Here is a 27,068-nt window from a genome sequence, read left to right as displayed (position 1 = left end):
TTTGGGCTAGCCACCCACTGGCTGTTTCTGCCTCCCACAAACGACACCTCATCTCCAATTTAATCTCCTGCCAGACCACTCATCACCAGAGTCAATGTGAATGGCCAGCCCGACAAGATGTTGACTTTTCCATGTGTTGGGCGTCTGACACTGTATGGGCTCCTGCATCTCCCAGTCTGATCCATGTCACCCTGATTTCCGGCGTCTCCTGGTGCCTCTCCTGCTTCTCGGAGAATTTCTGCAGCTTGCAGTCAACGGTCCCTGCAACTTTATCTCAACGGGTTAACACTCAATGTCCGTTGAGCCTGGGACCCAGGATCCCAAACCCCACCGAGGCCTAGCAGACAGCCACAAGCGCTCCTTTGCCTTCAAGCGTTGCGAGTCAAACCATGCCAAGGTGGCTGTTCGTGGCTGCAATCTAGTCCTCGTGCGGAAAAGCGACAACGCCTCCCAGAGATGACGACGCAAGATACGGGGTCAAAGGGACATATCAATCTCATTTGGGAAATCCACCTCTCAGGACACACCGGAAAAGGATGGGAGGTCGGTTGACACCGAGAACAGTGATTCAGGAAGCCACCAATTGCTGTCAAAGCCAGTGAAGGCGATGGCGTTGGAGAAACCACCGCGTGGAAGTCCCGTTGCTGAAGTGGCCAGCATCGTCGCTGAGGTGCTTGGGATACTGGTCGACGCTGAAAACGGTCTTGTCGGTGAGCATGTGCCTGTTGATCCTTTTTGGCACAAATCTTACTGGTTGCTGGGGCTGGAGTGGCCCTGAACCCCTGGTCAAACGTCGATGCTAAAGTGCGTTAGAAAAGCCTACCGCAAGCCTTGATGCTGCTTTGATCGACGCCGTGGCTTCATCTCCACCGTCTAATCAGCTTTAGGCGCGAACTTCTGAAGCCTCATCTCCTACCCCAGCCAAAGAGTGCTTTGGCATGACAGTCTGCGCATAATGCATTGGGCCCAGCACCAAAATGACCGGGCGCCTACCCGCTACTCTGCTTGTTCCTGGCCGCGATCTTGTTATCTCGTCCGCATTAACATACCCTGTCCTTGCCCACCAACGGATTGGTTGTTCTGGCCCAGGCCGGTTGTCTTAACAAGGCCATTCCCCCTTCAAACCAAACTCTAGATAACTGGATACGATATCTTCCAGCCACTGACTCAACTCTGCGCCCGGAGCCAGATCATCACAGAGCTGCTCCCAGGCAATAGATTGTTGATGCCGTTGATGAAACAGACCCTCGGACAATAGGCGGTACGACGAAGGACAAAGGATTTGCAGGAAGGAGGAAGGAAGGATGGAACCCCCCGCAAGGAATGCGACCTTATTGCCTGTCATCAAATGTTCAGATTGCGGACAAGATGTTGATATGGTAGGCCTGACCGAGCATCATTGCATGGCAGCAACAACGACAACAACACCAACACCTCAAGGTATACTTCAATGCCCGACTCTACAGACAATGCTATCGACTGACAACCCTAGCTTCAACTATGCCTCCGCCTCCTCCCCGGGCAGACCCATCTACGGCCCCGAGGAGCATGAGACCGCAACGGCCGCCGTTGCCCAGAATCGATCCTTCTGTCGGCTGTGAGTCTCGTGAAAGTGTTCGTGTCGACACAAGCTGACCGGCTACCCAGTTCGACCTCCAGTCCTCCACGGCGAGCTCACGCCTGCAAGCAGCGGACATAGCTCACTGATCTCTCCTGTGAGTGCGACCTCTGGCCCTCGGTCACCAGGGCCTGCCATCCGCAAAGCATCAATACCAGGACCCCGACGCCCACCTTCGCCAGAACTGACGAACCTCGATTGTGCATTTCCCCCGTTCCCTCTTCCTTCGAGAGCTTCCACCACACGAAGGCGAGAGAGATCTGCGACCCATCGCAGTGATACAAAACGGTCTAAATCTCGTGATGTTAACAAAGGGTTACCAGCGGGGAGCAGACCGTATCCGCTTGCAAGAGGAGGATCAGACAATTCGGTGACAACTCTGGTCAATGAAACACCAAGACAAAAGCAGTCTCGTTCACCAAGCCCCAGAAGTGGAGGAAGGCGACCTCGGAGCATGGAAAAGGACAGTCGCCAACAGAACGGAGAAAAACCGCCAGAACTGGAGACGAAGCCACCTGAGGTGATTTCAGCAAACCAGGGCAATGGAGTTCCGGAACTTCTGCATGCAAAGACCTTTTCACCCGAGATTTCAAGCTCTATCGCTCGGCGAGAGCCTCCCAACGAGACGCAAATAGATCCTGGCCTCAGTGCATTCGACTTTGGTGACTCGGCAAGCAACAAATTCGAACAGCAGCCTACGCCGGAGGCCCCTAGACTAATTGACGAGCGGTCTAGAGCTGGCACCGAGCCGACATACAGAACCAAACGACCTCCTCCACTATTCAGCAATCAGGAGGTCATGACTTTGGTTAAATCACCTACGGAACCCCAACCATCTCCAGTTGGCAGCTTGACAAGAGGGTTGGGCCGATTGTTTGGCCGACGGCGGTCTCAGTCAGCCGCGTCCCGCCGGGAAGTGGTGCGACAAGCTCTCAGTGATGAGCCAGATATCCACGACGACTACTTTACTGCCCGGAGTCTACTTAGTCCAACTAGTGATCGGTCATTCATTACAGCAGAACCGTCCCCTCTTGGAATGTCGCCGTCCCTATCGCCTGGTCCTTCACTGGGCCATGAGGAATCACTGAAGGCGCTCGAAGGACTGACAGCCGAACCGGTTACAGTCGCTCCTCCGATGGTTGTCGTGGAGCCGGCGATCGAAGAGCCGCCGCTGAAGCATAATGCCCCTGCTGAGACTGATACCAAGACACCAGGAACCTCGGACGTCGCCGTGGTGTCGCCTGATCCTCAAGGTGCAGAGCTTATTGAGGCTCTTCGGCGGGTGTCTGTTGACTCGGCGTCGTCTTACGGTTCGGAAGCATTTTCTGAGAACACAGCCAGCTCCCGATCGAGCTCACCGCAGACCGAGCACGTGGCCCCCAAATCACTTGAATCATCAAATTCCGGGGTCCTCAACCTTGGGGAGCCTGATGTGCCAGCACCACTAAGGCCAAAGATTCCAGAGCTTTCGCCCGATTCGCCAACGGATCCATTCTTCCAGCAAGGCCGTCTGTCCCCGATTCCAGACCTTCCCAACCGTGCATCTGACTCGACGGACTCACTGTTCTCGATCTCCGTGGGTCTACAGACAAGTCCTAAGTCAACACTTGAACCTCAAGTATCACTGAGCAGCAGTACCAAGTCCATGGTCCCCAACAAAGGTGTTTGTCGCGGCTGTTCACAGCTAATACTCGCGGGACAAAAGTCAGTGTCGAGCGCAGACGGTCGGTTGACTGGCCGGTACCACAAGGAGTGCTTTGTGTGCCGAGCGTGCAAAATCGCCTTTCCCACTGCTGAATTCTACGTTCATGATGACCACCCCTACTGTGCTTACCACTATCACGAGCGAGAGAATTCTCTTTGTGCTACGTGTGGCAAAGGGATCGAAGGCCTGTACATGGAAACCACCAACGTGGCGGGGCGCGGAAAAGAGAAGCATCATCCGGAATGCTTAAAGTGCACAACCTGCAGGGTTCGACTGGACCACGACTATTTTGAACTGTCTGGGAAAGTGTACTGCGAACGAGATGCGTTTCGGCTCGCAACTTTACCAAGATCCCACGACAATGCCCCTAGCCGCCCAAGCCCATTGGTACGAGAATATATCTCCAGTGGAGACCCCGGACTCGTGAAGGGCAGGAATTTCCCTGAGCGTAGAACGACCAGATTAATGACGACGACCTAATTTCACGACCACGATAGATGCAACGCTTGAGGCCGGATTTCCAACCCCAGCAAAGCATGGGACTTTCATCCTCTTGAAGCTGGCCTAGATGAGAACTGGATGCCAACAGCTTCGGCTTTGCACGACGGCGACCTTTCCAGTTTGTGGTGCAGCGGGCTTCAGTCCGCCGCAATTCTTCCCCCTCCCAACATTAAATATGTATACTCAAGACTTTGTGCCGGCCACATGGTGAGACCATCCCCTGCCGAAGCATGGGGTTTGGGTGTGCGATCAGAAGAATATATTAGATATATATCGATAATGTGTATGCTAGTGCAACACCTCAACCGAACGTTTCCAGTTGTTGTTCATCATTGGCCATTACAGACGCTTTCCCTTCGAATGACTTTGCATGTCTTGTCAGTTCCAGTGGTTTGTACGACGTCGGGCTATTGGCTTCCAGCCGTGACAAGATTCCACCAAACCCGGCAATGCTGACAGCATATTGACCTCGTTCGCGATTCTCCTTGGTGACCAGAGAGGACATGGTGGGGATATGCCATTCCACTCCGACTTAGATCCTTTGGAATCGGAAGGACATCAGACTCGAAATGGTTGTTCGGGCTTAGGCACCGGCTTTTCGGTAAGCAGCGATACCCCCACGACGCACACGCGCATCGTTGGTGAGCCTTAGCGTGTCTGCGCTTGCTGCGTCAATGTTACTCGACAGGGTATTTAGTGTCAGATCTGGCAAGCAAGCAAACAACCGAGACAGGCAAAAGATTATCCCATGATTCGGAAAGGGAACAGAAATCCCAAAGCTTGCTTTGACGACCACAAAGAAGACCCCCCGGCCTGTGTGACACGGAGGCATTTTCCGTGGGGTAGAAGGAGACAGATGACTGACTTGGGCGGGGCGAAGAAAGACTAGACCGCGGGCACTGCACGATCAGAACTGCCGTCAGGGCGTTGGATGGGACGCATTCAAAGTTTGAAATTGGGCCAGAGAGGACGTCGTGTGACCGAAACAACAATCCACAGCGCATCCGAGGGAGATTAGGGGCACGCTGACGAGCAACATTGGGTCAGTGGATTCAGCCGGATATCAAGACTGGATTCGGAGAGAAGCGGGATGTCGAGAAAGGTGAGATTCTGGACTGTGGTGAATTGATTGGAGGTAAGTGGGAGTTCCAAGATATGATTCCGGACCGCAGCGGTAACCAGTGGTGCAAGTCTCAGGCGGTCCAAATGCACATGCATCTCTGCGTTTTGGATCCATTCGTGCCTGAAAGCCAACAACAGATACGAGAGCAAAGAAAAGTGGTGCAAAGAAGAGGATCGGTCGGGCTGGTGTGGGATGGAGACTCAACAGCATTCGATCAATCCCGCGCACTTGTACCACGGTTCCCACCTCTTCGCATGATAAGGACGGAATGCACGAACACGCCTCTTATCGACAGCGGTGCTGAGAGCAAGAGACGACCCAGCAAATCCCCACGATGGAGCCCTTGCTGCCCAAACGGCTGTCGGGATACAGTCAGGACAAACGCCAGTGTCGAAGCGGTCAAAGCAACAAGGCTAACTAACAGGCAGCTAATTAGCGAGGCTAGGAAGACGCAATTCCCATTAGTCACTCTCTCCACCACACACACCGATTGACAAGTGCGCGAGGAATACAAGAAGTCGCGATATTCCATCTGGCCTCCCATCCCCCTCAACACCACACACATTCACGTCCCAGATCTGTTCGAAACGCGAGTCTGATCACCGCCCGGCTGTGATCTATTCTCATTCCTCTTCCACACACAAGGATCACTTCCGAGTGATCCGCCCAACCGCCAAGACGTTTTCCAATCTGCTGCCCTCGTAAGTACCACTCCGTTGCCTCGTCCCCGACCGGTCTTGCAGCACTGGTACCTGCATCTATCCCCTGTTCATGCATTTCGAATCTTCATCTGGTGGTACCTGGCGTCAATCTCGCGTCGTGGCCATCGTGCTCTTTGTCATGCAGTTGACCGCGGGTGGTACCTTTTTCTCTTCCACCGCAATAGGCGGCGTTGTTCGTCGTCGTCGGGTGCCACTCGTTCCATTGAGAATCTGGTCTCGTCGCCATGTTCTTCCTCTTCAGACCGCTCTTGCAAAATGCTCTCTGACTTGTCAATCCTTTTAAGGTCTCATCACCCGTTCAACGGTAGCCGACGCTCTTCCCCTCCTGGAGGAGCATCGGATTCAACAAAGACCCGATAAATTCGCCATCCATCAGAGAACCGCTGCCACTCCAAATCTTTGACAAAGTCATTCAGCCAATTCTCTTGAGCTCAATATGGCACCACACGCGGAAATCGGCGTCGGCACCATGAACGGGTATAGCACTAATCACACTTCGGACTCGGCTCAATCGCACAAGGATCTTTTCACGGTCAACTCTCCCAACGTTACGTATACTGACGAACACATCAAGAGCAAGTATGTCTACCGCACCACGGCAGTCACCAAATCCGCCGATGGGAAGTACACCGCCACCCCCAAGGAAACCATCTACGACTTCAAAGTCGACCGCAAAGTGCCCAAGGTCGGCGTGATGTTGGTGGGATGGGGCGGCAACAACGGCTCCACCGTCACTGCCGGTATCATTGCCAATCGTCGTGGACTCGTTTGGGACACTCGTGAAGGGAGTCGCGCCGCGAACTACTATGGCTCCATCATCATGGGCTCGACGATCAAACTCGGCGCTGACGCCAAAACCAACGAAGAGATCAACATTCCTTTCCACGACGTCTTGCCCATGGTTCACCCCAATGACATTGTGATTGGTGGTTGGGACATCAGCAGCATGAACATTGCAGCTGCAATGGACCGTGCTCAGGTCCTTGAACCGACCCTCAAGGCCCTGGTCTACAAGGAGATGGCTCTGATGAAACCGCTGCCAAGTATCTACTACCCGGATTTCATTGCTGCCAACCAGGAAGATCGTGCGGATAACATCCTTCCGGGTAACAAGGCAAGCATGGCCCATGTTGACAAGATCAGGGCAGACATCAGGTATGGCTTGCTCGGTACTATTTATATACTGGAGGATACTAACCTCGTGCAGGGAATTCAAGGCTCAAAACAACCTTGACAAGGTCATTGTCCTCTGGACTGCCAACACCGAACGCTACGCAGACATCATTGCCGGCGTCAACGACACGGCCGAGAACTTGCTTAAAGCCATTGAGCAGGGTCACGAGGAAGTGTCGCCTTCGACTGTCTTCTCTGTTGCTTGCGTCCTTGAAAAGACGCCTTTCATCAACGGCTCCCCTCAGAATACTTTTGTTCCCGGAGCGATCCAGCTCGCTGAGAAGCATGACTCCTTCATTGGAGGTGACGACTTCAAGTCGGGCCAGACCAAGATGAAGTCGGCACTGGTCGATTTCTTGATCAACGCCGGCATCAAGTTGACGTCTATTGCAAGCTACAACCACCTCGGCAACAACGACGGCAAGAACTTGAGCTCCCAGAAACAGTTCCGATCCAAGGAGATTTCCAAGTCCAATGTCGTCGACGACATGGTGGCTGCCAATTCAGTCTTGTACAAGAAGGACGAGCATCCTGATCACACTGTGGTCATCAAGTACATGCCCGCCGTTGGAGACAACAAGCGAGCCCTGGACGAGTACTATGCCGAAATCTTCATGGGGGGCCACCAGACGATCAGCATTTTCAATGTCTGCGAGGACTCCTTGTTGGCCTCGCCCTTGATCATCGACCTTGTCCTCGTGGCCGAGATGATGACTCGCATCCAGTGGAAGACTGAAGCTGCCGCGGAATACAAGGGCTTCCACAGTGTTCTGAGCATTCTCAGCTACATGTTGAAGGTACGGATGCCCATTATGAACCGTGACTTGGCCCCTCGTCTCACTAACATGGCTTTCACAGGCACCACTCACGCCCCCCGGAACGCCTGTCGTCAACGCCTTGGCCAAACAGCGCAGTGCTCTGACCAACATCTTCCGTGCCTGCGTTGGTCTCCAGCCCGAATCCGACATGACCCTCGAGCACAAGCTGTTCTGATCCCGCAACCGACCCTCCGACCCTAATGTGCAGGTAATGGCAAAGAAATAGCAGGACTTGCGAAGCCGCTCGGCATTTGATGCGATAGGGGTGGCTAGACTGCTTTTCCTTGCATTGCGAACGGCGAAATCCAAAGGGTCGGTCTCTGTCGAATCATTGCACCTCCTAGACTGCACAGATTTGTTTCCCCCCCCGAGTACTCTGGTGTACTTGTTCTGTCGTTCCCGTCGCCCCTCCCTCGACTCTCGAGGTCGTCCAACTCGTTGTCACTCCTTTGATCCAGCTACATAGTATAGCCTTAGCAACACAAGACATATTAACCCCCAACCTCTTGGGCTCCATTCGTGTTTGTTCCGTCCAATAGTCACGGGAGGTGCCGGTTTTCTCGGTGACGGGGATGCCGCTAATAAAGAAAGCGCCTCGACAATAACGACAGCAACATCTCCAAGATACGAGCGAGGCCTGGGCAAGGCGAGCAGACAAGGCCCTCAAGGTCCTGTAACCCGAGCAGGGGTGTGGCTTGGTAGGCTAACAAGAGACACGATATACACACATACCTTCGACAGGAATATACGTAGGTAGAGTAAACTCAGAACCCACCGCGCGCGAGGCCGTACAACGCGCCGACGCCAGCCTTAACCCCGTCGACGATGTAGACCGCCTTGCCTCTGTCCTCACCCAGCGCCTCGACGCACGCCGTGCGCACCGCCGAGTCCAAGCCCACCATGCCCGCGCAGCCCAGACAGATTGCGTGGACACGCGAGGCGAGGACTGTGTCTGTGTTTGTGTCTCCTGGACTGGAACGCGAGGTCGTCGTCTCAGTGCTACTGCTATTGATGGTGTCGGTGTCGGTCTTGCCGCGCAGGAGGAGCCGCTTGGTCGCGTGCATCATTTTCCTGCGCACCTCGTCGGCGGGCAGGTCGTGCAGTTCGCTCGCGTTGAGCCCGGTGGTCTCGCACCCGACGAAGGGCGACTTGGCCGCCGTCATGGTGCTTGTAGCGGGACATCCGAGAAACTCCTGCACGGCGTTCTGCAGGGCCTCCTCCCAGACTTTGCCCGTCGAGACGATCCCGAACGCGGGTCGGGGCTCTCCAGAGACGTCCTCCCCTCCCGTGGTGGGTTTCCACTCCGACTCGCCCAGCAGGGCCAGGCTGGCGAGCACGCTCGCCTCGAAGATGCCGGTGACGTACTTCCTGGCGCCGCCGCCGCCGGAGCCCCGGGTCGCCGCGGCCGTGAGCCTGGCGCACTCGGCCTTCAGCCGCGCCACGAGCGGGTGCTGGCTGTAGCACGCGACCAGGAAGCAGTCGTGGTGCGGCAGCAGGGGGAGCAGGTGCGGGAGGCAGATGTCGGCCGACCGCGCCGCGTCCGCGGGCGAGTTGATGCTGGGGATGCCCGGCGTCGGCGACGTGAAGAAGGCGTACTGCGCCCCGGGGAAGCCCAGACCCTCCACGACGGGGACCAGCGCGGCCGTCATGTGCTGCGACGTGTTGGGGTTGATGATGAGGATGCGCACGGGCGTCGTCGACGCTTCTTCATCTGCGGTCGCCATCGTCATTGAGCCTTTGTGTGTGTGGTTTTTATTCCCTTTTTTTTGTACGTGCGTGCGTGCGTGTGTGTGTGTCTCTCTCTCTCTCTCTCTCTCTCTCTCTCTTGTGGAATCCCTTCTTTTTCCCTCAATTGGTCCTGGCAACGGTCAGGTTCGGTATCGGACTCGCTGGTTCAGATGTTGCTGTATTCGTGGGAACAAAAGGCGACTACTGGCTCGTGTCGTGGACTTTGTCGTGATGAGAAACCTGTCGAGCCCGTCTCGTAAATTTTTGGTGGTGAGGGGAAAAGAAGAAAGTTCGGACGCAGTTCGTTGTTGTTTGAGTGCGGGGAGCTGCGTTATCTTATCGTTGATAAGGGATAAGGAACGAGCACATTGCATAGCAAAAGGTGTCGAGAACATCCACGCAGACACTCACTCAACGTCCATGATGGCATCTATCCACTCTGTCTATTTTGGAGAAGCTGTCTCCTTCATCCCCTCTCTCCCTCCCTAAAAGATCGATCAATGCCCAACTGTGATCTTCAACAGACCCCTTTCAGGACTTTCTCGCAGATCCATCGTCTGGGTGTGCATGTCTTGCCATAGTGTTCCCTGCCTTACACGACTGGCTGTTTCGATTGAGTCACTGCTCGGTATACGTGTTATGACGGAGCTATCTCCCTCTCTTCTTTCCTTCTCGTAGTATTTGCCCTCCTTGTCGCTTGGTAGATTTACCAGTCTTATCGAACCCTTACAAGCAGCAGATATAGCGTGTAGCATCCAGACTAGCTGTCACAGCGACTATGACTCCCAATGGCATGCGTTTACTGTCACACTGCAGTGCCAACCATCCAATACAGCGACCAAGAATAATTGGAGGAGGCAGAGTGCGCAGTCCAGCAATCGATGTGTCGGACTGCAGCGGACTGGCCTTAGGTTGGCACGCGGTGGAGCAGCTTTTTGAGCAGGGACGGTGCCATGGAACGCCGGGACCGGGAGTAGAAGTTGGAGGAACACCTGGATATGCTTGGTATTGGTGTTGGCCATGTAGACAGCAACTGCAGAAAATCGGTGTGTGCGAGTTCATGCAATCCGGGGGTGTTGACTGGCGCTGACTGACTGACTGACTGACGCGGGGAAGCGAGAAAGGAATAACGTGGGTCCGGGTCCGGACTGGGCTGGCATATGACGGACGCATGTGCCATGTGCCGTGTCAATGGTCCATTTGTTGTTTGTCGGGCACGTAGAGAAGTTGTACCTTGCAGGTTTGAACACTCATCACCATAACATCAAATGGACGACCTATATTTGATTCCCCCTCCCTTGGCCTTCAATATGCTTCTACCATCGCCGGACTGGCCCTTCCCGCCCACTCGTCCCCCCGGATCACCAAAGCTGATACCATGATCACCGCCCTTGAGGATCCCCAACTCCCTATTCCCGCCATAGTCAAATTGCAGACTCGGGTCATATTATCACTGCTGCAGAAGCGCAAAAGGAAGGGAGGCATCAGTGAGCTCCCAGTTGAGTTGCTTGAAGAATGGTGCCAGTGCGTAGACCAGCTGGTGTGCGGGGACACCTCGAAGTTGAACGAGGTCGAAGAACGGTCTTGTAAGCGCAGCTGCACCCCACTGTTCTGCCGCTCAGCACAATGCTTGCCTCAGGAGTGGAAGATGGCTAATCAATTGCCGTAGGCAAAATCGAGGCTTGCCTCTCGCCCAGGTCCGTGGAAAATATCGGCTGCCCTCGTGGCTGCCGTGTATCGTTCGGATCGTGGGACGCTTGGAAGAGACATCAAAAGGCACAACACCGGGAAGGAGGTGTTAAGTGGACGTGCGATCAATGTCCCGAACTGGTGTTCTATGACGCCCGCCAGGTCTCCAAACACAAGGATACCAACAAGACACACAGGACCAGCGAACAGCCCTCGGGGGTTTGCAATTACGGATGCGGTCTCTGTGAGCTTGAAGAACCCATCGCGGAATTTGAAAATTGGTTCGAGCATGTGAAGGGTCATGTTGAGAGAGGTGACAAAATCAAAGGGTGGGATTATTCGCTTGAGATGACGACGTTGATGAAGAGCCAATATCTCGAGGATGCCTTACCGCAACAGCCAATTCCTCTGACCCAATTCGACCTCAAGGTAAATGAGAGGACTGAAGAACTTCGACATGATATCCAGTGTATAGCAGGTGAGGGTGGTGTGGCTAATCTGGTGGAGAGGATTGAAGCACTAGTCAGTCCTCCCAAACGAGGGCATCCTGCAATGCCCACGCCCGCTTTTGATGAGCTGCCTTCGACGAGGCAGTTCTCAGATGTCCCAGGCGGGAACGGGATCGAAGGACTCGAGGAAATTCATATCTCTGCAGCCTCTGGACAGAGTAATTTTAGCCCTGCCGATCTCCATCGACATGGCAGGGCATCAGGGCCCCATGACCATCCTACCGCCATCCACGATCAAGCCACTGGGCAGTACGATCAGTTTGGCTCCAGTTTACGGCCTTTGATGTGGACAAAGAGATCTCTGCCTTCCCAGGACAACCCGCTGGGACATGACGAGACGTATCCCAAGAAACAAAGGCATGACCACCAGAACTGCCCACCACTCCAGGAACGACCCAAGCAATCACAAGATCCACCATCCTTGGAGTTGACGGAAAATAGCGGCAGCAGCAACTCTACCTCTCTGTCTACCAACTTACCCCTGAATGGGTGGTCCGATTCTTTCCCCAACCAGGGCGATCATACCGATCTGATCGAATTCGACGAACTCTTCGATTACGAACAGTACAGCCATGACTGCGAAAATGGGGGTTTGAAAATTGGGCATCCAGGACACTTTTAGCACAAGGAATACCAAGACATGTGGGATTCTGGCACACGCGACCCGAGGCATGTCCCGTGACGCCATCTATACACTGGGATCGCCAAAGCGAAGGGAGGGAAGAGACATGATTGACTACCGATTCCGAGAACGAAGAACAGGCCCTGATTTGACTGACATGCGGGCCACCGACCTCATGTTCGACGGCAGGAAGGACAAGAGGTTCGGCCATGAGATCATTTCTCGGTGACGACAGCTGGAACGCGCGCCAGGCAGTTCTGAATACTTACGACTGTCTGCCATAAATGCTGAGGCCGTTACAAAGACCAATCTAGCCAGCTGAAGCATTCACCCTCCACCAATACCTGCGGTCGCGCCGTAGCGGCTAATGTCCTGCACTCTGACTTGACTCCACCAGAAACAGGAGCCGCCTCCAATCGTCACAGCTGAACGATACTTGATCGCGGCTGAGTTGTCTCTCCAGACGTGCCAGCAGATAGGACGCCAACCCGACGGAAAGGTTGGGCAGTTTTCGACAGTTCGCTTCTCGATGGGTTCGGACAGGTCCTACTCTAGGACGAGAGTCTTCATCTTTCAAGACTGTTCATGGCAGTCTTCTGTGGATCAAGTACATGCAAAGCTCTGCACTCTGCAAGATGAGGCGGTCTCCATCCGGGAAAAACGAAAGCCTCCGACCTATCTGTTCGTGTCGGGGGCTTGAGAGTTGTGTACATAGCATTGCTATACCCGACTCGTCGTTTTCGATCCTCACACAAGCTTGGTCTCCGCTGCATCGTCAAATTTGTCGGGGCCTTTATCTTCAATATTGGGCACGGCTCTTGTAGGTGTCTTGAATAATCGCTGTCCGCCTGTTATGAGATCTCTAAGGGTGGCGTATATGACAAGAAGCCAAAGCAGGAATACACAGACAGAGGTTATCTGTCATTGCAATAGTTAGCCAGGTGACATGAAGAGACACCAAGGAGCAGGAGCATTACAGATCCAATGACTCGAAAAAATCGAGAGGGGATCTCTTTCGCGAGTGTATTGCTCGAAAGAGCGAATGTGCCGATCGGGAAGGTGAACCTATCCACCGTGAGTCGCCAGGTTTTCTGGAACGGGGTATTCTCGCGATGAAAAACCTACCCCCACCAGCCCATATTGAATGGGAAATGCTTGCAATGGTATATCGTTGCAACGGCAAGAAAGAGCCACAACAAGGTGAAACCCCACAAGATCAAGGATAAAAGCACTCCGAAATTGTATGCCAAATCTCCCGCCAGAGGATGGATAGTCTCCGTCAAAGGGAAAACTTTCATCGCGACGTTCCCGAGCTTCATGATGGCAAAAGCACCCATGTTCAAAGGGCCCAACGGAATGAAACAGGACACAATCACCTCGCGTGGTGGGAGTTTGTGGATAGTCAAGCGTTGCCAGTAGGTGATGAGAATGAATATCGCCGAAGGGACGCCGACACCCCAAAGAACATAGCCGATGATGACTGTGACTAGAGCTTGCTCTTCGTCGGGCAAGACATCTGCAACCAAAGCCGCGGTGGCGGATGCGACCACTGTTCCGATGACGGGGAAAGTCTGTAAAGCGGTAATCGTCGACAGAGGTGTTTCTTCTTGTCGTTTGATGACGAGCAGAAAGGGTAGAAACAGGGCACACAGCAGTGACACGGCTGCGTCGGCCATCCACAACCTGGACTGATTAGCAAAGGACATCGTGCAAAGACTTGGAAGGTACTAACCCCCATGCGAGATAAACGACCCATTTGCCCCACGAGGGAGCGCAGACAAACACCATCATATTGACGATAGTCCCAAGACTCTACGGGACCGTGTCAGTACGATATCCAGACTGAAACTCGAGATACGTACCACTGGTATGCTACTCAAGAAGAATGCTTGATTGGGCCGCTCGATTATCGTGATCCATGTCTTGGGAAACAGAACAAACTGGAGAATGGATACGAAGATGAAAAAGGTGAAGAGGCCGATGTTGAGGCAGAACACGATGACGGAGAGCCAGTAGAGCCATCTCGCATTGTATGGGAACTGGTTGAGAAGGCTCGCCACGACCTTTTGGTGTCCTCAAATCAGCCATTTTGTTCACGACAGAGGAGATGAGTTCGTCGTCGGCTTCGGGATAGAAGGACAGGGCCAGGAATTGGCATCAACTGGGGGAGAAAGGGCGCTTACACCAGTGCCCATGGTCACCGTGAACCAGCTGCGGACGCGCCGTCAGTACGTAGCCTCAGGATTTGAGGGGAGCTTGACGTACGATGGCGTGAAGTACTTGACATATTTCCTCCATCCCAGCTCACCACTTTTCCGAAAATCCACAGCCATCTGTTTGCCATTCTGTGTTGATGAAGGAGGAGCTGGTGTTAGAGAGGAATCGTCGGGGCCATCCCCCAAGGCCGGGTTCCAAGATGCAATGTCGCCATCCTCGCCGGTACCTCCGCTAAGAGTCTTTTGCAGGGAAATGGCAGCATTAGTGACAATTCTGGTCAATGTCCTTGGGCGAGTCGGTCGAGACGGAGTGTCAGGCATTGCCTCTTTGCGGGGGGAAAGGGGCGGCTTTTGGAGTAAATGTGTGTCACGAAATGGTCTTTGTGACGTGGAGTGCCAGGGGCGGTGGAAGTATTCGGTAAGACTGATATACGCTTTCTCCGCGGTACATGGGAAATGCCTGGGCTTTGGGAGATGAGCAGTATTCACTTCATAGGCGAACGTCCATTATTGCATTGGTGCTATGGCCTTGCAGATGTAGATTCGGCGATCGATCTGCAATAAGACTCGAGGTCAGCTGGCAGAGGCGAAGTGAAGAAAGAAGCAGTCAACGAAGGCCAGATCCAAAGCAGAAGGGAGGTCGAGGTTATTATTTTGAATCTGGACCAATGCGGGATCACGCGGCAGGATTGGAGCCATCTGAGTTCCGCGGGCGTGGGCCCAGCAAGGTTCGTCAAGTGTGCTAACTGGTGACTGGTCGAAATCTGGAAGGAGAAGAATGCCCGATGCAGCTGAGGTCTCAGCGCGGGAGATGAGAAAGGGATGGTGGATGGAGGATGGTGGAGGGAGGAGAGAGGCTGGTAAAGCCGTGGTGTGGATGCGGTTCTATGCAGGGCTGCTTACGGAAGCTGCGTTTTCCTATTGCGCATTGCGCCTCGCGCCTCATGCGCTTCTCACATAGCCAATAAGATGTGCATGCCATTGCTATACAAAAGGATGCATATTCGACATACGTGAACTTGTCGGTGCCAGTAGAAATGAAGGTAAGAAAAAAGGAAAGTAAAAGATATCGCAGCCGTGCACATCGACAACGCCTGTCGTGATAAGGCTCCGCAGCTGAATGAGCGTGCCAACCTCTGTCGATTTCCCTTCACAGGTCTGTTTCACAACTCCAGCTGGCGTCGATACGAGACATGGCTGATTGAAATGAGCGTGTGGTGGTGCCAAAAGGCCAGGCATAAAGGCCGGATCCACCTGACCGACCTTTCCTCCGTGTAGAAACGTCAAGAGGCTCCTCTGTGCACTCCTCAGCTCTGCTCCCCATCGCATTCGTCCTCGTGTTCGGAACTACTGATCCATCTTCCAACCACCAAGATGTCTTGACCGGAAAGTGCTGAACAATGATCCAAGCCCAAACGGAAAAGTAGTGACGCCTGCAAAACTGTAGACCCAGCTCGTGGATCTTGTGTCTGTGCTTGACCGTGTCGGAAACCCCATCGGACGAACCGCATGCCTGTTGTGCGATTCGCAAATACCTGGTTCAAGCATCGAGGTGTGAACCTCTGGTTGGTTTCGGCTCCTGCCAATAAGTGGAATTGGGTTTGCTCGTGCTGTTGTAGATATCAAACGTCCACAACAGCGGCAGGAGTGTCTAAGGGACGAACAACCGACCTCTGCCGCGGGTCGATCCACGTTCGAATCCATTGCTGTAGCCACGGTTCAGGTTCGATCCTCGTCCCCCTCCGCGGCCATAGTTTCCGCGGTAGGCTCCCCGACCACTGCTGAACTGGTTTGGGACATGGTTGCTAGTATTGACGAGCGGTGTGCTGCCCCGAGCGAAGCTGCCGCGGTCAAATGAATCTGGGTCGATCTCCTCCACTGGAATTTGCGGCTTGTTCTGCGCCGACTGCGCCGACTGCGCCGGGGTGCTGAAGGAGGTTCGTGGAGACCGCGTATTTCCTCCTCGACTGCGGATGCTCCCTGCGCCGGTACCTCGCGAAGTCTGTGCTCCGCGTGTTGAACCTCGACCTCTTGGCTTGAAGACAACTTCCTCCTCGTCACTCTCGACGTCATCGTAGCTGAAAAGGGTCTTCGGCTCCGCATTGGATGATCTTTTCGCCTTGTCCTTCTTAGGATTTTCTGGCGCGGCGGGTTCATTTTCTCCCAAGCCCAGAGCACTCCTTAGTTGGTGGATGTTTTTGGTAGGGACACCAAAGTCCCGCGCGAGGTGCATAGTGTCAGCTGAGTTCGTAAGGAAGACGAGGCCTGCATCGGCAGGAGCCTTCTTCTCATGTACATACCAGACCACGGGGTTAAGAAGAGACTTGAGCGATGGTGGGACAGGTGTCTGATCGTGACTGATTATGGTAGCAGACTTGACCTCCGGGCTGGTCTTAGAGCTCTGCGGTCCAGAGGAAGAGGGCGACAAAGGTGGCGTGGAGCCGGGTGACATAGTCGCTGGTTCTTTCGCAAAGTTGAGTTTGTCCAAGAGAACTTGCGACAATGGGCCTGCCGCGCCTGCGCTGACCTTGAAGGGAATTTCCGAGTCCTTCTCCTGTTTGGTGTCCAGGATCGGGATTGAATCTTCTCCTTCGTTCATCCCAGCAGTCTTCATGCTTTCATTTGTGTAGTGTGCCTCCACCTCAGCCCATGTCGGGTATTGGTCGTCGGGACCCTGGAGGATGACTGGGTCGTGTCGTAAATCGCCGCGGGACGAAGTGCTGCGGTCAAGGAACTTGACAGCTTTACGCGCACTGACGCCAATTTGTGAAGAATCCTTCTTCAAGACATTCAGGCGAGAGAGCGCTGTAGCCGATTAGCGGGACACTGAGGATATGCGACACGGGCGCCTATACTGTACAAGGGCACAACAAGAATAATAAGGCCCTGGGAGACCCAGCTCTCGATCTCCTCGAGGTTCCTGGTCAAGGCCGTGTCGTCTACAAGACAACGGATGACGTTGTTTTCGGACATTTTCATGGTTTGCCGCTTGTGAATCTGGGTTGGATCGGGTGTCGATGTGTTGGTATAAGGGGAAATTTTAAAGATTCATCTGCGCGAACTTTGGAAGGTGCGGTAGCCGGGCGCTACGACTGCATTTTCCCAGTGATATATTAGTGATACGCAAGGCCACAAAGAGGTTGCGGCAGAGAGGCGAGGGCAAGGGAGTCAGGGCGCAGGCAATACCGGTTGTGGTTGTGTTTGTGGCGGAGAGCAAGCAGTAAGGATAGGTGCGCATCTTCGCTAGGAATGGTTTGATGCCGAAATGCGGCAGCCGATCGGGGTCATATGAGGATGCATCTACAGTGCAGGCTTGCGGAGTGAAGAAGAGTCCAGCTTCGCGTGAAGACTAAGAGAATGAGTTCAAGTTGTTGTGCGGTGGGTGGCAGTGGGTGGGAATCAAGAGGATCGGAGGTTGGACTGCGCAGGACGGGAAGCGGGACGCAGACAAACTGCGGGTGAGCGAATCAGCCCTGGACTTCGGCATCTTCTCCGCTTTGTGCCCGAACTGACTGCGCCGCAGCTGGTACAGCCCAAGGTCCTCAGTGTTATCCAGGTATCCAGATTCTGTAAATGTCTACCCAGCACTACTAGATCCTCGCTCTGTGGGAAACCGGCTCTGGATTCACGCCTCTGTGCTGGGTCCCTCTAAAATACCGTCAGACAGCTGACTGTGTCGTTCTTCAGCACCTCAAACAACATCCCCGGAAAGCCAAACAGCTCCGTGTTGCCCATCACCCCTCCAGCATCGGCTGTGCTGTGGTCGTCGGCCTTTTCTCGATTCGGGCTCTCCTCGAGATCGCCCAGCAGCTCTATTGAGCTCTCTGGACTCTCCCCCCACCCCCTGTTGAGGACCATCCCTCGCTGCATTTGCTTCTCCTCGTCCTCGTCTTTGTAAGTCTCGTGCCACACTTCTTTCAGAGCCCCAGATATTTCGGAGAATGCCATTTCTGAAGTCAGGATCGGCCCTCGGGCTTCCCCCCGCGTACGTATCACCCAGCGACTTCTTCGGTGGCGATTGAAAGCGAACGAGCCAGGGATGTTGCCATGTAAGAAGACCTTCGTGGCGACCAGTTGCGCGCTGGACGAACCAGAGCTCTCGCTGGTCGTCGAATCCGGAAAAGCTGGAGATCTTGCGGCTGGGGATGATATTAGGATGTCAAATCCGTGCGTAAAGTAGTTGTAGAAACACTCATCACTGGATGAATCTGCTCTATCTTCCTCCAGCTCGGGATCGAAGTCTGATTCTTCGGTATAGCTTTGGATCGAAGACTGGTCCGTGTCCAGCGCCTGAGGATCGAGCCCCGGAGACATGCTAGGCCGCCGCCGATTCGCAGGGTTGCCGGTAGCATGAATCGAAATCCGCCTATCATTCTTACGATATATGGCATCAGGAGGCCCCAGCTCCGCCACGAGATCTTGAGGTGTTGTTTCACTCAATGTGATGGCCATGGGCGGAGAGGCCCTCCGCAGCAGTTCAAGTCTGCCACCTCCGAACACTCTCACCTCCTCGATCTCGTCTGGCACCGTTTCAACAGACTTGCCAACAAGCGTTGGTGATCGAGGATATGTTGGAGGTCTCGTATACAAATTTGATCTTGCTTCTGTCCACGAAGACCCGGAGAAGACGGCCATGGACACTGCCGACCCAGTTGCATTGGACGACAAAATTGACACAAAATCAACTTTTTCGGACCAGGATTTATGCTTCACGGGGAAGGTAAATGCCAGTCCTGGATACGAGAGCACGTAGGTGCCCTCCGAAAGACTGGGCTCTGGAGCAATGTATTCTCCGGCATACGTTGGTCCAAAGAGACGATTATAGACATGTCGAAAGGTGGGCCCGCTAGAGGAGCCTTCATCTTGGCTGATGTCGTCCGAACCCTTAACTCGGCGGACCAGATCTGTGTTTTTATAAACAAAAGTGCTGAGGGAAAAGTCCAGAACCTCGATTAACCGTAGCCGCTGGTCTGGACCGTCGAACCGGAGCCTCAGTCCATTACAAGGAAGACTGAGAACGACTGGTTGCGTGATTGGCTCTGAAGCGGAATAGGACAACTCGAGACCTGGATAGATCTGTGGCGACGCTTTCAGCCTCGTTAATATGCTGTAGATAGAAGACCCAAGAGCTGATGCAGTTAGCACGACCCGCTGCTGAGCGAGATATACACATACTTATCCAACTAATGCCCCTTTCTGGCTGGATCTGAAAAGCAGCCTTGGAGGCGGTTTCCGTCATGGTGAAGGTAGCATGCCGGGAGAGGAGGAGGAGGATGAGGAAGCGCCTGCTGAGTGAAGGTCTTTGTGATATTTAACCTGGTGATCACGGCGAACAAGAATAGAAGACAAGTCACAAGGGAGTCAGAATAGTGTCGACGTGGTTGGGCCGGTGGATGGACCAATCCGAGACCAGTATTCTGGGGCCGAATCACGTGTCGGGACCCACAACTTTAGCGCCTCGGCATTGTTTACATTGCGTCCTGTTTCGTTTTGCTGGTGGATGGAAGCATCGCTCCGCCAAATTCATATCCTTGTTTCCAACCCTGGTACCTTGTTATATGGCAAGCATTTCCAAATGCAGCTTCCGCACGCTCAATAACACTCCATCTGCTATCACCCGCCGCTTCCTGCACCAACATGTCGGGATCGCAGCGTCTTGCCCATCCTGGCACCAGAACCTCAATGCGCCCACCGCCGAGACCGCATGTGGCACACTATCCTTCAATAACCGGTCGCGCTCCTTCCCCCGCAGAATCATTATCCTCGAGCGGTGCCTCTAACGCGGGCACTAAAAGAAAAGAGAGGGATTTTGACCAAGACCATGGCGAGGAAACAAACATCCATGTCGTGGTACGATGTCGAGGTCGAAGCGCGAGAGAAGTTCGAGAAAACAGCGGGGTGGTGGTATCAACCAGTGGAGTCCGAGGAAAGACTGTTGAACTGTCGATGGGGCCCAATGCAATCAGCAACAAGACCTACTATTTCGACAAGGTGTTTTCTCCTGCGGCGGACCAGGCCATCATTTTCGACGACGTCGTGGCGCCCATATTGAACGAAATGCTGACAGGCTACAATTGCACAATATTCGCCTATGGCCAGACGGGGACAGGCAAAACATATACAATGTCGGGTGACATGACAGACACCCTGGGACTGTTATCCGATGCAGCCGGCATTATCCCTCGAGTACTCTACTCACTGTTCCAGAAACTGGAGGCAGACGAGGTGGAGTGCTCGGTGAAATGTTCATTCATCGAGCTATACAACGAGGAACTGAGGGATTTACTGTCGCCGGACGATTCCGTCAAGCTGAAGATCTTCGATGATGCCAGCAGGAAGAGCCATTCCGCTACGGTGGTTCAGGGCATGGAAGAGTCGCACATTAAGAATGCAGCGGCGGGCATCAAGCTTCTACGGGAGGGCAGCCACAGGCGTCAAGTTGCAGCTACCAAATGCAATGACCTCAGCTCTCGAAGTCATACCGTCTTCACCATTACCACATATGTGAAGAAACCTAACAACACAGGCGAAGATTACATCTGCTCTGGAAAACTCAACCTTGTTGATTTGGCTGGCAGTGAGAACATCCAAAGAAGTGGCGCGGAGAACAAAAGAGCCGCGGAAGCCGGACTCATCAACAAGAGCTTATTGACTCTAGGAAGAGTGATCAATGCTCTGGTGGACAAAAGCTCGCATATTCCATACCGAGAATCGAAACTGACAAGATTGCTACAAGACTCACTGGGCGGAAGAACAAAGACATGTATCATTGCTACAGTTTCACCAGCAAAAAGCAATCTCGAAGAGACCATTTCGACTCTAGACTATGCTTTCCGTGCGAAGAATATTCGAAACAAACCGCAAGTCAACTCAATGATATCCAAGAAAACTTTGCTGAAAGAGTTCACCGTCGAAATTGAAAAGCTCAAGAGCGAATTGATTGCCACAAGACAACGGAACGGCGTCTATCTCACCAACGAGCAGTACGAGGAAATTACGGTGGAGAGTGAGTCCAGAAGGATACTGAGCGAGGAACAGAAGGCTCGGATCGAAACGATGGAGGTCAGTTTACGCAACAAAGTCCAGGAGCTCTTCAGCTTGACCAACAACTTCACGATGCTGAAGCGAGATAATGAAGGGACCCGAGCCACCTTAGAGAGCACAAAAGATGTGCTTGAAAAGACTGCAGCTGTTCTCGCGGACACAGAAAGGCTGCTCGCGGAGGAGACTGCACTTCGCGAAGCACACGAAGTGACAGAGGAGACTTTATTCGGCATTGGGACTGAGCTGGTCACGACTGTTGGTGACTCGCTAAAGGATATTGATGGTCTGCAAGCCAAGCTCAGGCGGCACTCCGTCCTTCACTCTCACAACCGCGAGTCATGGAGCTCTTCTCTCCACCGGGTCATGGATGTCTGTGGACTGGTTGACGGGCGTATCGAAAGCTTTCATGCGGCACATGCAGAGGCCGCCGCTGCAAGCTCTCGCCGAATCGAGTCTTTGATAGCGACCGAAATGGCGCGCTTGGAGACTTCTGCGCAACTCTCTCAGGAGAAGTCCTCCCAGCTGGCTGAAGATTGTGCTGGTGTCGAAAACCAGTCGGCGCAGGCTAGAGATTCTATGAATAATGTCCTCGAGGAGATCAAAGATCTACGTGAGAATGTCAAGGACAACCTCAGCGAAGGCCTCCAAGGTCTATCCCAGGCAGCTGCAAAAATATCTGCAGAGGTGATCTCGGAGCTGGAACAGTTTCATACACAGCTACATTCGTCTTACAGTGGGCTCGGAAAAGACTTCAAGGCGATGTTCGATGACCTTATCAAGCAATTGACAGTGCAACGAGAGGAAATTGAAGCCTTGTCGTCGGCGCTCCAAGGAGCAAGTCGCACCAACATTGAGGCATCACTTACCGCCTCTACCCAGCTCGAAGCCATCAGGGACGAGGAGAGAAAGACTGCCGAGGAGGAGAAAGAGAAGCTCAAGGAGCAGATCTTGAAACTGATTGACTCGTCACATCAACAACAGGAACAGAGACTGTCGGGTAGATTGAATAATGTTCAATCACACCTTGTTGAAGCGACAGAGCAATTCGAAAGCGCTGACAAGTCTTATCGAGATGGGATGGACAGGTGGACAGCTCAAGGCAAGGACCTGATGACGCTGGTAGTCACGGCAAAGGACGAATTGAAGGGTAAGATGAAGGGTGACTGGACGGTAAGCACAGCACAACTTCAGCTTGGTTCGAGGCTAACATCTTGTAGGCAGTGAGTGCTCGAAACTTGGCCATACAAAAATCCACAAAGGCCGTCCACGAGGAAACGGTCAAAATTGTCGACGCTCAGCTTACGCAGATGTCAACTCAAATGGGAGCCCTGGACGAATTTGTGACGAGAGCTCGATTGCAGAATGACAGTCATCATGCTGAACGCTTACAGTCCTTGAGCAATGCTGCATCCCATGCCCAGGAAGGCTTTAGCAGTCTTGAGAAGGAGTCGGAGCTGTGCCGCGAGGTGTTTGGAGCCTTTACGGGAGAACAGGAGAAACACCGTGCAGACATCGACAGACTTTTTGTGTCATTGGAGGAAGAAGTAAGGCACCCACTCCAGGAAATGAAGGCAGAACTGTCAGAAGCAACCCTGGCCGATTACATTCCAACTGGAGAGACGCCACAAAAGAGAGAGTGGAATTATCCGACACGTCTGCCACGAACCGAAAACCACGAGTCCATCATCGCCAGGTTGCGAGGCTTACCTGACCCTGCCCTCATTACCAAGACGCCTTCATCAGTAAAGACGCCTGGCCGTTCGCCTAGGAAACAAGCATCCCCACGTAAAGGACCATCATCGCCTTCGAAGCTACCGAGTCCAAGCAAGACCAAGATCTTCACCGACGTTGAGAATCCCACGGTCCAGACATCTACGATATCGCTATCGCAAACACAAGGCACCGCAAGTGGGATCCCTGTCAACGAGCAGAAATCTGGGCTGAAGGAAGTCGACATCAATGTTATTAACAGCAACAGACCGATATTGTCATCAGCAACATCCATGACATCGTCCAGCAACGACGAAAAACCGGTACTGCTGGACTTCAGCAAGAGCGTTGGCAGTGGGAGTCAACAGCCACCACTCAAGAGGCACGCAACGACTAATGCGATTGTCGAGAGCAGACTGCCTACTGCGAAGCCCGGCAGGGTGACGAGGAGTACGATGGCTGGATTGGCGGGGATGGGAGTCGGTGGCGTGGAGAATTTCAGTCAAAGTATTGGGCCATTGGGCGGAGGGAGGAGGCTGAGAAGCAGTCCACCTGGCTAGTCACATGGCCTGGGGAGTCGGCATTGTTTTGTTTTTGATACAATGAGTGGGAATTTTTTCAAGGTGGTGGTGGTGTCGGAGGTTTGGGGACATTGCTGCTGGAACCTGACGAATCGAAATCACATTGCGTTCAAGTCGAGTACTGTTAGAGATACCCCTTTCTGTTGTTGTTGTTGCTGTTGTTATCTGTGGGCTTCTTTGCATAATGGAACGACTGATACAGAGGCAGGGATCGACCGACTGTTTGGATACCCGGCAAGGAAGAAAGGACGGATGGATACTTACATAGACTGGTTTCATTGAGAATGCAACACTAGCCAAACAAGAAGGAAATGAACGGGGAGGAGCAGCAGAAGTGGAAGTGGAAGTGGAAGTAGAAACAGGCCCCTAAGTTCCAAATCCCTCACAGACTGACCCGACCACAAGCGTCTTGTGGGCGAATGCTTGTATGGAAAGTGAGTGTGGATGTGGTAGACGATCAAAATCCCGCGCTGGCCCCGGTTATTGCGTGTGTTATGATCTTCGTCCTCCCCCTTTCTCCCTGCTCCCAGCTCCCCCAGAAACCCAGCGTGCGAGGGCGAAGGTCAGGATTATGTATGATGCTTAGGTAGGTGGGTATCTAACCACACCAAAGACGGAGCTGGTTAAGTAAGTAGGCAAGGAAGGAGGTAATTAAGTAAGGAACCAGATGACTCCCAACGCCTGGCGCACCTGCTAGCACTGTGTGTCATGGTAATAATTGTGATTGGGCCCTGTCTGCGCCATTGAAACTCCGTCGTCGATAGATAACATAGCCCCTTTCCAAGCAGCTGGCCGGATCAGACCTCAAAGGTCAAAGGGAATGTGCGTGGTTGGTGGGGGGTATTCTGTCGATTTGGTCTTGACCGAAAGAGCGTTGTTTTTCCAATGTCGACTCTCCTCCTATGACGAGGCCCCTGTCCTTCTGTCCTTTCGGTCGACCTCTCACATTCTTCCTCTCTGATGCCTCATTCCTCTCCACCTAGCGCAGCAGCACCGACGGGCGCACTGATCCCCCCGGCCTCGATGACCATTCTGATATCATCGAGGCGTCGCTGGAACCGATCAATCATCTCTTCCATGCTCTCCCTCTCCCTCTCCCTCTGGCTCTCCCTCTCGGCGTCTCCGGCGGCGGCCTTGTCTCTCTCCTTGCCCGCCGCGAGGTCGCCGGGGGTGTTTCCCCTACCCTCGATGCGCAGCATCAACCCTTCTCCTTCCTCACTCGGCCCGTCCCCAATGGTCGGCGCGGCCGAGATGCTGGTCCGCAAGACCTGCCATTCTGCGCTGAGACTGTGCGCGGACGTGACCTCGTAGTTATAGCCTAGCGGACCGCCACCGCCGCCGCCCGAAGAAGCTGCGCCTGCGGCGGTCGCGTCGTCTGGGTTCTGGGCGCGGGGCTGCGGGTGCACGTCGAGGATGATGTAGTGCTCGTGCATATCGGCCGCGGGGGGAGGAAGGCGGGGTGCGTTGATGCTGTCGTCCTGGTGATGCAGGCTCGGGTCCTGAGAACTGCGAGGTGGCTGGGTCTGCTGCGCGTGTGAAAGGGGCCGCCCCTGTCGTCCCGATGTAGCACCGCCCTGCTCCGCTCGCTGGGTGGGATCCAAGGCCTCGAGGCTCCTCAGCGCCGCCTCGGTGATGAGGTCCGCATCATCGTCCGCAAAGATGTAGTGGACCGTGGGGTGATGGTGTTCGTTAGTGACGCTGTCTTCGATCAAGGTGAAGAAGGGCTGGAAGGACGGGATGGGCAACAACTCGCCCGGATGCGCGGCGGACGCCAGGCCATGGCTGTAGTGTTCCGACTCGGCCACGGCGTGCTCCGAGTACTCGGGGTTGTTGAGGGTGAGGCTCGGTCGGTGTCTGAGCTTGGCCTGTTGATGAGAGGCGACGATGGGGTCGTCTTCAAAGTGCGGAGAGGGCAAGAGGCTGCGGGCGTTTGGAGTCGCCGTGGGCGGTTGCGGTTGAGACGGAGGGAGACCACTACCACCGCCGCTTGTGGTCCGCCGCGATGGGGGTTTGGACGGCGATGATGAATGCGTGGGCACTTGACGGGCCTGCTGGGACATGTCACACGAAATGCCAGAAGGTCAGTTGCGAGGCTACATCGTGACCGATGGCCGCGGCTTTTTGATGAGGGAGGGGGAGGAGCGCAGGCGGAAACAAGATGTTTGCTGGCTGGGCAAAGACGCGAGGCGGTTGTTCCATGCCAGGCAAACAAATTAATGTGGAGAATCATGTGGGGGGGCACAGCACACGCAAGGCTACGAGGCTGCGGCCCTCGTCGCTCTTTAATAGAGAGGGCGACAAATTCGTCTATGGTACAGCCCCTTTGTATACATTGGTTTCAGATCTCCATGTCCTTGCCCTCGACCCAGGCTTTACACTGCCAGTAGAGAAGATCATGCTTGTCTCCACAGTCTTTGCTGCCGCCTTCCACTCCGCTCTCACGCCTGTGCCCAGGCATGTCGCGGAGCACCGTGACGCCCATGGTCACTTCCTGGAGGTAGGCCAGATACCGATAGCCGCTTGGATAGTCCTTCAAGCGCTGCTCGTCGAGGATGGGCACTTTGGCAGGGTTGACGGGGATCAATTTGTCCTAGATGCAGAAAAAAGCATTTCAGTTTCCGCCCGCCTTGTCTTCCGTCGTTTCGCGGTTTCTTTTTCTTACCTTTTCATACCAATGCCGCACGAACCTGGCCCGCCACTCGCCCGTGTCGGGCAGCTTGACCCAGAAAAAGCAGAAGCGGCAGTCGCTCTCGGCGTCGACCTCGCAGCCGTCCACCGCGAATCGCTGGGTGATGGTCGCCTTCATCTTGGTCACCGCCCGCGTGGCCTCGCGGTTGATGTCGGTGGTGCTTCCGTGGCAGCGATGCATGATGAAGGCCCCCTTGTCCATGCCTGCCTGCGATGCCTTGATGAAATCCAGGTAGTGTGTCCTCCCTGTCCAGGTAGTGTAGATGTAAGCGTCGGGGTGGAAGATGGATTTGAGGTTCTCCCATTCGCACGCATCCCTAACCCGGCATCAGCAAAACAGGCGGAAAAGCCGTGCACGTAAGGGTCTCGAGCAAGGGCGCAGACCTATAGAGCGGCCAGCCTTCAGCCAATTCACGCAGCTTGTATCTCTCAAGTACGAGGTTGTCCGGTCCATTATTGCGGACTGCATGTTCGGGCCGCGAGCCGGCCGGTAAGGAATGAAGGTCGACCATTGCTGGAACACAGGATTGCGATAGAAGTCTCAGTCTACTGTACACAAGCAACAGCGTCTGGTTCGGGGAGGAAGAAGTTGATGCAATCAAGGCAAGCACCTGATTCTCC

The 27,068-nt window shown here is 54.1% G+C and overlaps 10 protein-coding genes across 14 annotated transcripts; 4 read left to right on the top strand and 6 right to left on the bottom strand.

The window, feature by feature from the left end:
• The first annotated feature begins 400 nt into the window (after window positions 1-400).
• On the top strand, window positions 401-4,166 carry PV07_05933. Of its 3 annotated transcripts, XM_016392866.1 has the most exons (4): window positions 401-710; window positions 814-1,440; window positions 1,493-1,597; window positions 1,648-4,166. In XM_016392866.1, exons 2-4 carry the CDS (start codon window positions 1,305-1,307, stop codon window positions 3,801-3,803), a joined length of 2,397 nt encoding a protein of 798 aa, XP_016250385.1. In that variant the 5' UTR covers window positions 401-710; window positions 814-1,304; the 3' UTR covers window positions 3,804-4,166. The 3 variants fall into 3 exon arrangements, with proteins under 3 accessions (XP_016250385.1, XP_016250387.1, XP_016250386.1); XM_016392868.1 differs by having other exon boundaries at window positions 814-1,597; XM_016392867.1 differs by lacking the exon at window positions 401-710 and having other exon boundaries at window positions 735-1,440.
• Window positions 4,167-4,879: 713 nt separating this feature from the next.
• Window positions 4,880-8,357, top strand: PV07_05932 (uncharacterized protein). The gene is made up of 5 exons (XM_016392865.1): window positions 4,880-4,959; window positions 5,022-5,648; window positions 5,954-6,824; window positions 6,877-7,639; window positions 7,701-8,357. The coding sequence occupies exons 3-5, from the start codon at window positions 6,106-6,108 to the stop codon at window positions 7,833-7,835; spliced, it is 1,617 nt and encodes a 538-aa protein (XP_016250384.1). The 5' UTR covers window positions 4,880-4,959; window positions 5,022-5,648; window positions 5,954-6,105; the 3' UTR covers window positions 7,836-8,357.
• Window positions 7,435-9,486, bottom strand: PV07_05931 (uncharacterized protein). The gene has a single exon (XM_016392864.1). The coding sequence runs from the start codon at window positions 9,388-9,390 to the stop codon at window positions 8,425-8,427; it is 966 nt and encodes a 321-aa protein (XP_016250383.1). The 5' UTR covers window positions 9,391-9,486; the 3' UTR covers window positions 7,435-8,424.
• A 1,280-nt stretch (window positions 9,487-10,766) lies between these two features.
• On the top strand, window positions 10,767-12,208 carry PV07_05930 (uncharacterized protein; the record flags this gene model as incomplete). The annotated part of the gene is made up of 2 exons (XM_016392863.1): window positions 10,767-10,974; window positions 11,058-12,208. The coding sequence occupies 2 exons, from the start codon at window positions 10,767-10,769 to the stop codon at window positions 12,206-12,208; spliced, it is 1,359 nt and encodes a 452-aa protein (XP_016250382.1).
• Window positions 12,203-15,070, bottom strand: PV07_05929. Of its 2 annotated transcripts, XM_016392861.1 has the most exons (7): window positions 14,474-15,070; window positions 14,392-14,419; window positions 14,071-14,271; window positions 13,941-14,020; window positions 13,334-13,891; window positions 13,186-13,273; window positions 12,203-13,126 (listed from the first exon to the last, which is right to left on the bottom strand). In XM_016392861.1, the coding sequence occupies exons 1-7, from the start codon at window positions 14,743-14,745 to the stop codon at window positions 12,956-12,958; spliced, it is 1,398 nt and encodes a 465-aa protein (XP_016250380.1). In that variant the 5' UTR covers window positions 14,746-15,070; the 3' UTR covers window positions 12,203-12,955. The 2 variants fall into 2 exon arrangements, with proteins under 2 accessions (XP_016250380.1, XP_016250381.1); XM_016392862.1 differs by having other exon boundaries at window positions 12,203-13,891.
• Window positions 15,071-15,270: 200 nt separating this feature from the next.
• PV07_05928 (uncharacterized protein) lies at window positions 15,271-17,817 on the bottom strand. Its single transcript, XM_016392860.1, has 3 exons — window positions 17,611-17,817; window positions 17,280-17,516; window positions 15,271-17,229 (listed from the first exon to the last, which is right to left on the bottom strand). The coding sequence occupies exons 2-3, from the start codon at window positions 17,401-17,403 to the stop codon at window positions 16,076-16,078; spliced, it is 1,278 nt and encodes a 425-aa protein (XP_016250379.1). The 5' UTR covers window positions 17,404-17,516; window positions 17,611-17,817; the 3' UTR covers window positions 15,271-16,075.
• Window positions 17,818-17,897: 80 nt separating this feature from the next.
• Window positions 17,898-19,758, bottom strand: PV07_05927 (uncharacterized protein). The gene is made up of 2 exons (XM_016392859.1): window positions 19,600-19,758; window positions 17,898-19,553 (listed from the first exon to the last, which is right to left on the bottom strand). Exons 1-2 carry the CDS (start codon window positions 19,661-19,663, stop codon window positions 18,073-18,075), a joined length of 1,545 nt encoding a protein of 514 aa, XP_016250378.1. The 5' UTR covers window positions 19,664-19,758; the 3' UTR covers window positions 17,898-18,072.
• A 207-nt stretch (window positions 19,759-19,965) lies between these two features.
• Window positions 19,966-24,232, top strand: PV07_05926. 2 transcript variants are annotated; one of them, XM_016392858.1, is made up of 3 exons: window positions 19,966-22,638; window positions 22,686-23,882; window positions 23,968-24,232. In XM_016392858.1, exons 1-2 carry the CDS (start codon window positions 20,062-20,064, stop codon window positions 23,736-23,738), a joined length of 3,630 nt encoding a protein of 1,209 aa, XP_016250377.1. In that variant the 5' UTR covers window positions 19,966-20,061; the 3' UTR covers window positions 23,739-23,882; window positions 23,968-24,232. The 2 variants fall into 2 exon arrangements, with proteins under 2 accessions (XP_016250377.1, XP_016250376.1); XM_016392857.1 differs by having other exon boundaries at window positions 22,686-24,232.
• Window positions 24,055-25,924, bottom strand: PV07_05925 (uncharacterized protein). Its single transcript, XM_016392856.1, has one exon. The coding sequence runs from the start codon at window positions 25,817-25,819 to the stop codon at window positions 24,725-24,727; it is 1,095 nt and encodes a 364-aa protein (XP_016250375.1). The 5' UTR covers window positions 25,820-25,924; the 3' UTR covers window positions 24,055-24,724.
• Window positions 25,925-25,989: 65 nt separating this feature from the next.
• PV07_05924 (uncharacterized protein) lies at window positions 25,990-27,061 on the bottom strand. The gene is made up of 3 exons (XM_016392855.1): window positions 26,832-27,061; window positions 26,422-26,764; window positions 25,990-26,349 (listed from the first exon to the last, which is right to left on the bottom strand). The coding sequence occupies exons 1-3, from the start codon at window positions 26,957-26,959 to the stop codon at window positions 26,098-26,100; spliced, it is 723 nt and encodes a 240-aa protein (XP_016250374.1). The 5' UTR covers window positions 26,960-27,061; the 3' UTR covers window positions 25,990-26,097.
• Window positions 27,062-27,068: the final 7 nt, after the last annotated feature.

Source organism: Cladophialophora immunda, assembly GCF_000835495.1.
Source record: "Cladophialophora immunda strain CBS 83496 unplaced genomic scaffold supercont1.3, whole genome shotgun sequence".
NCBI classification, from domain to species: domain Eukaryota; kingdom Fungi; phylum Ascomycota; class Eurotiomycetes; order Chaetothyriales; family Herpotrichiellaceae; genus Cladophialophora; species Cladophialophora immunda.
The sequence above is the reverse complement of the archived record's forward strand: the minus strand, read 5'-3'. Positions and strand labels throughout refer to the sequence as shown.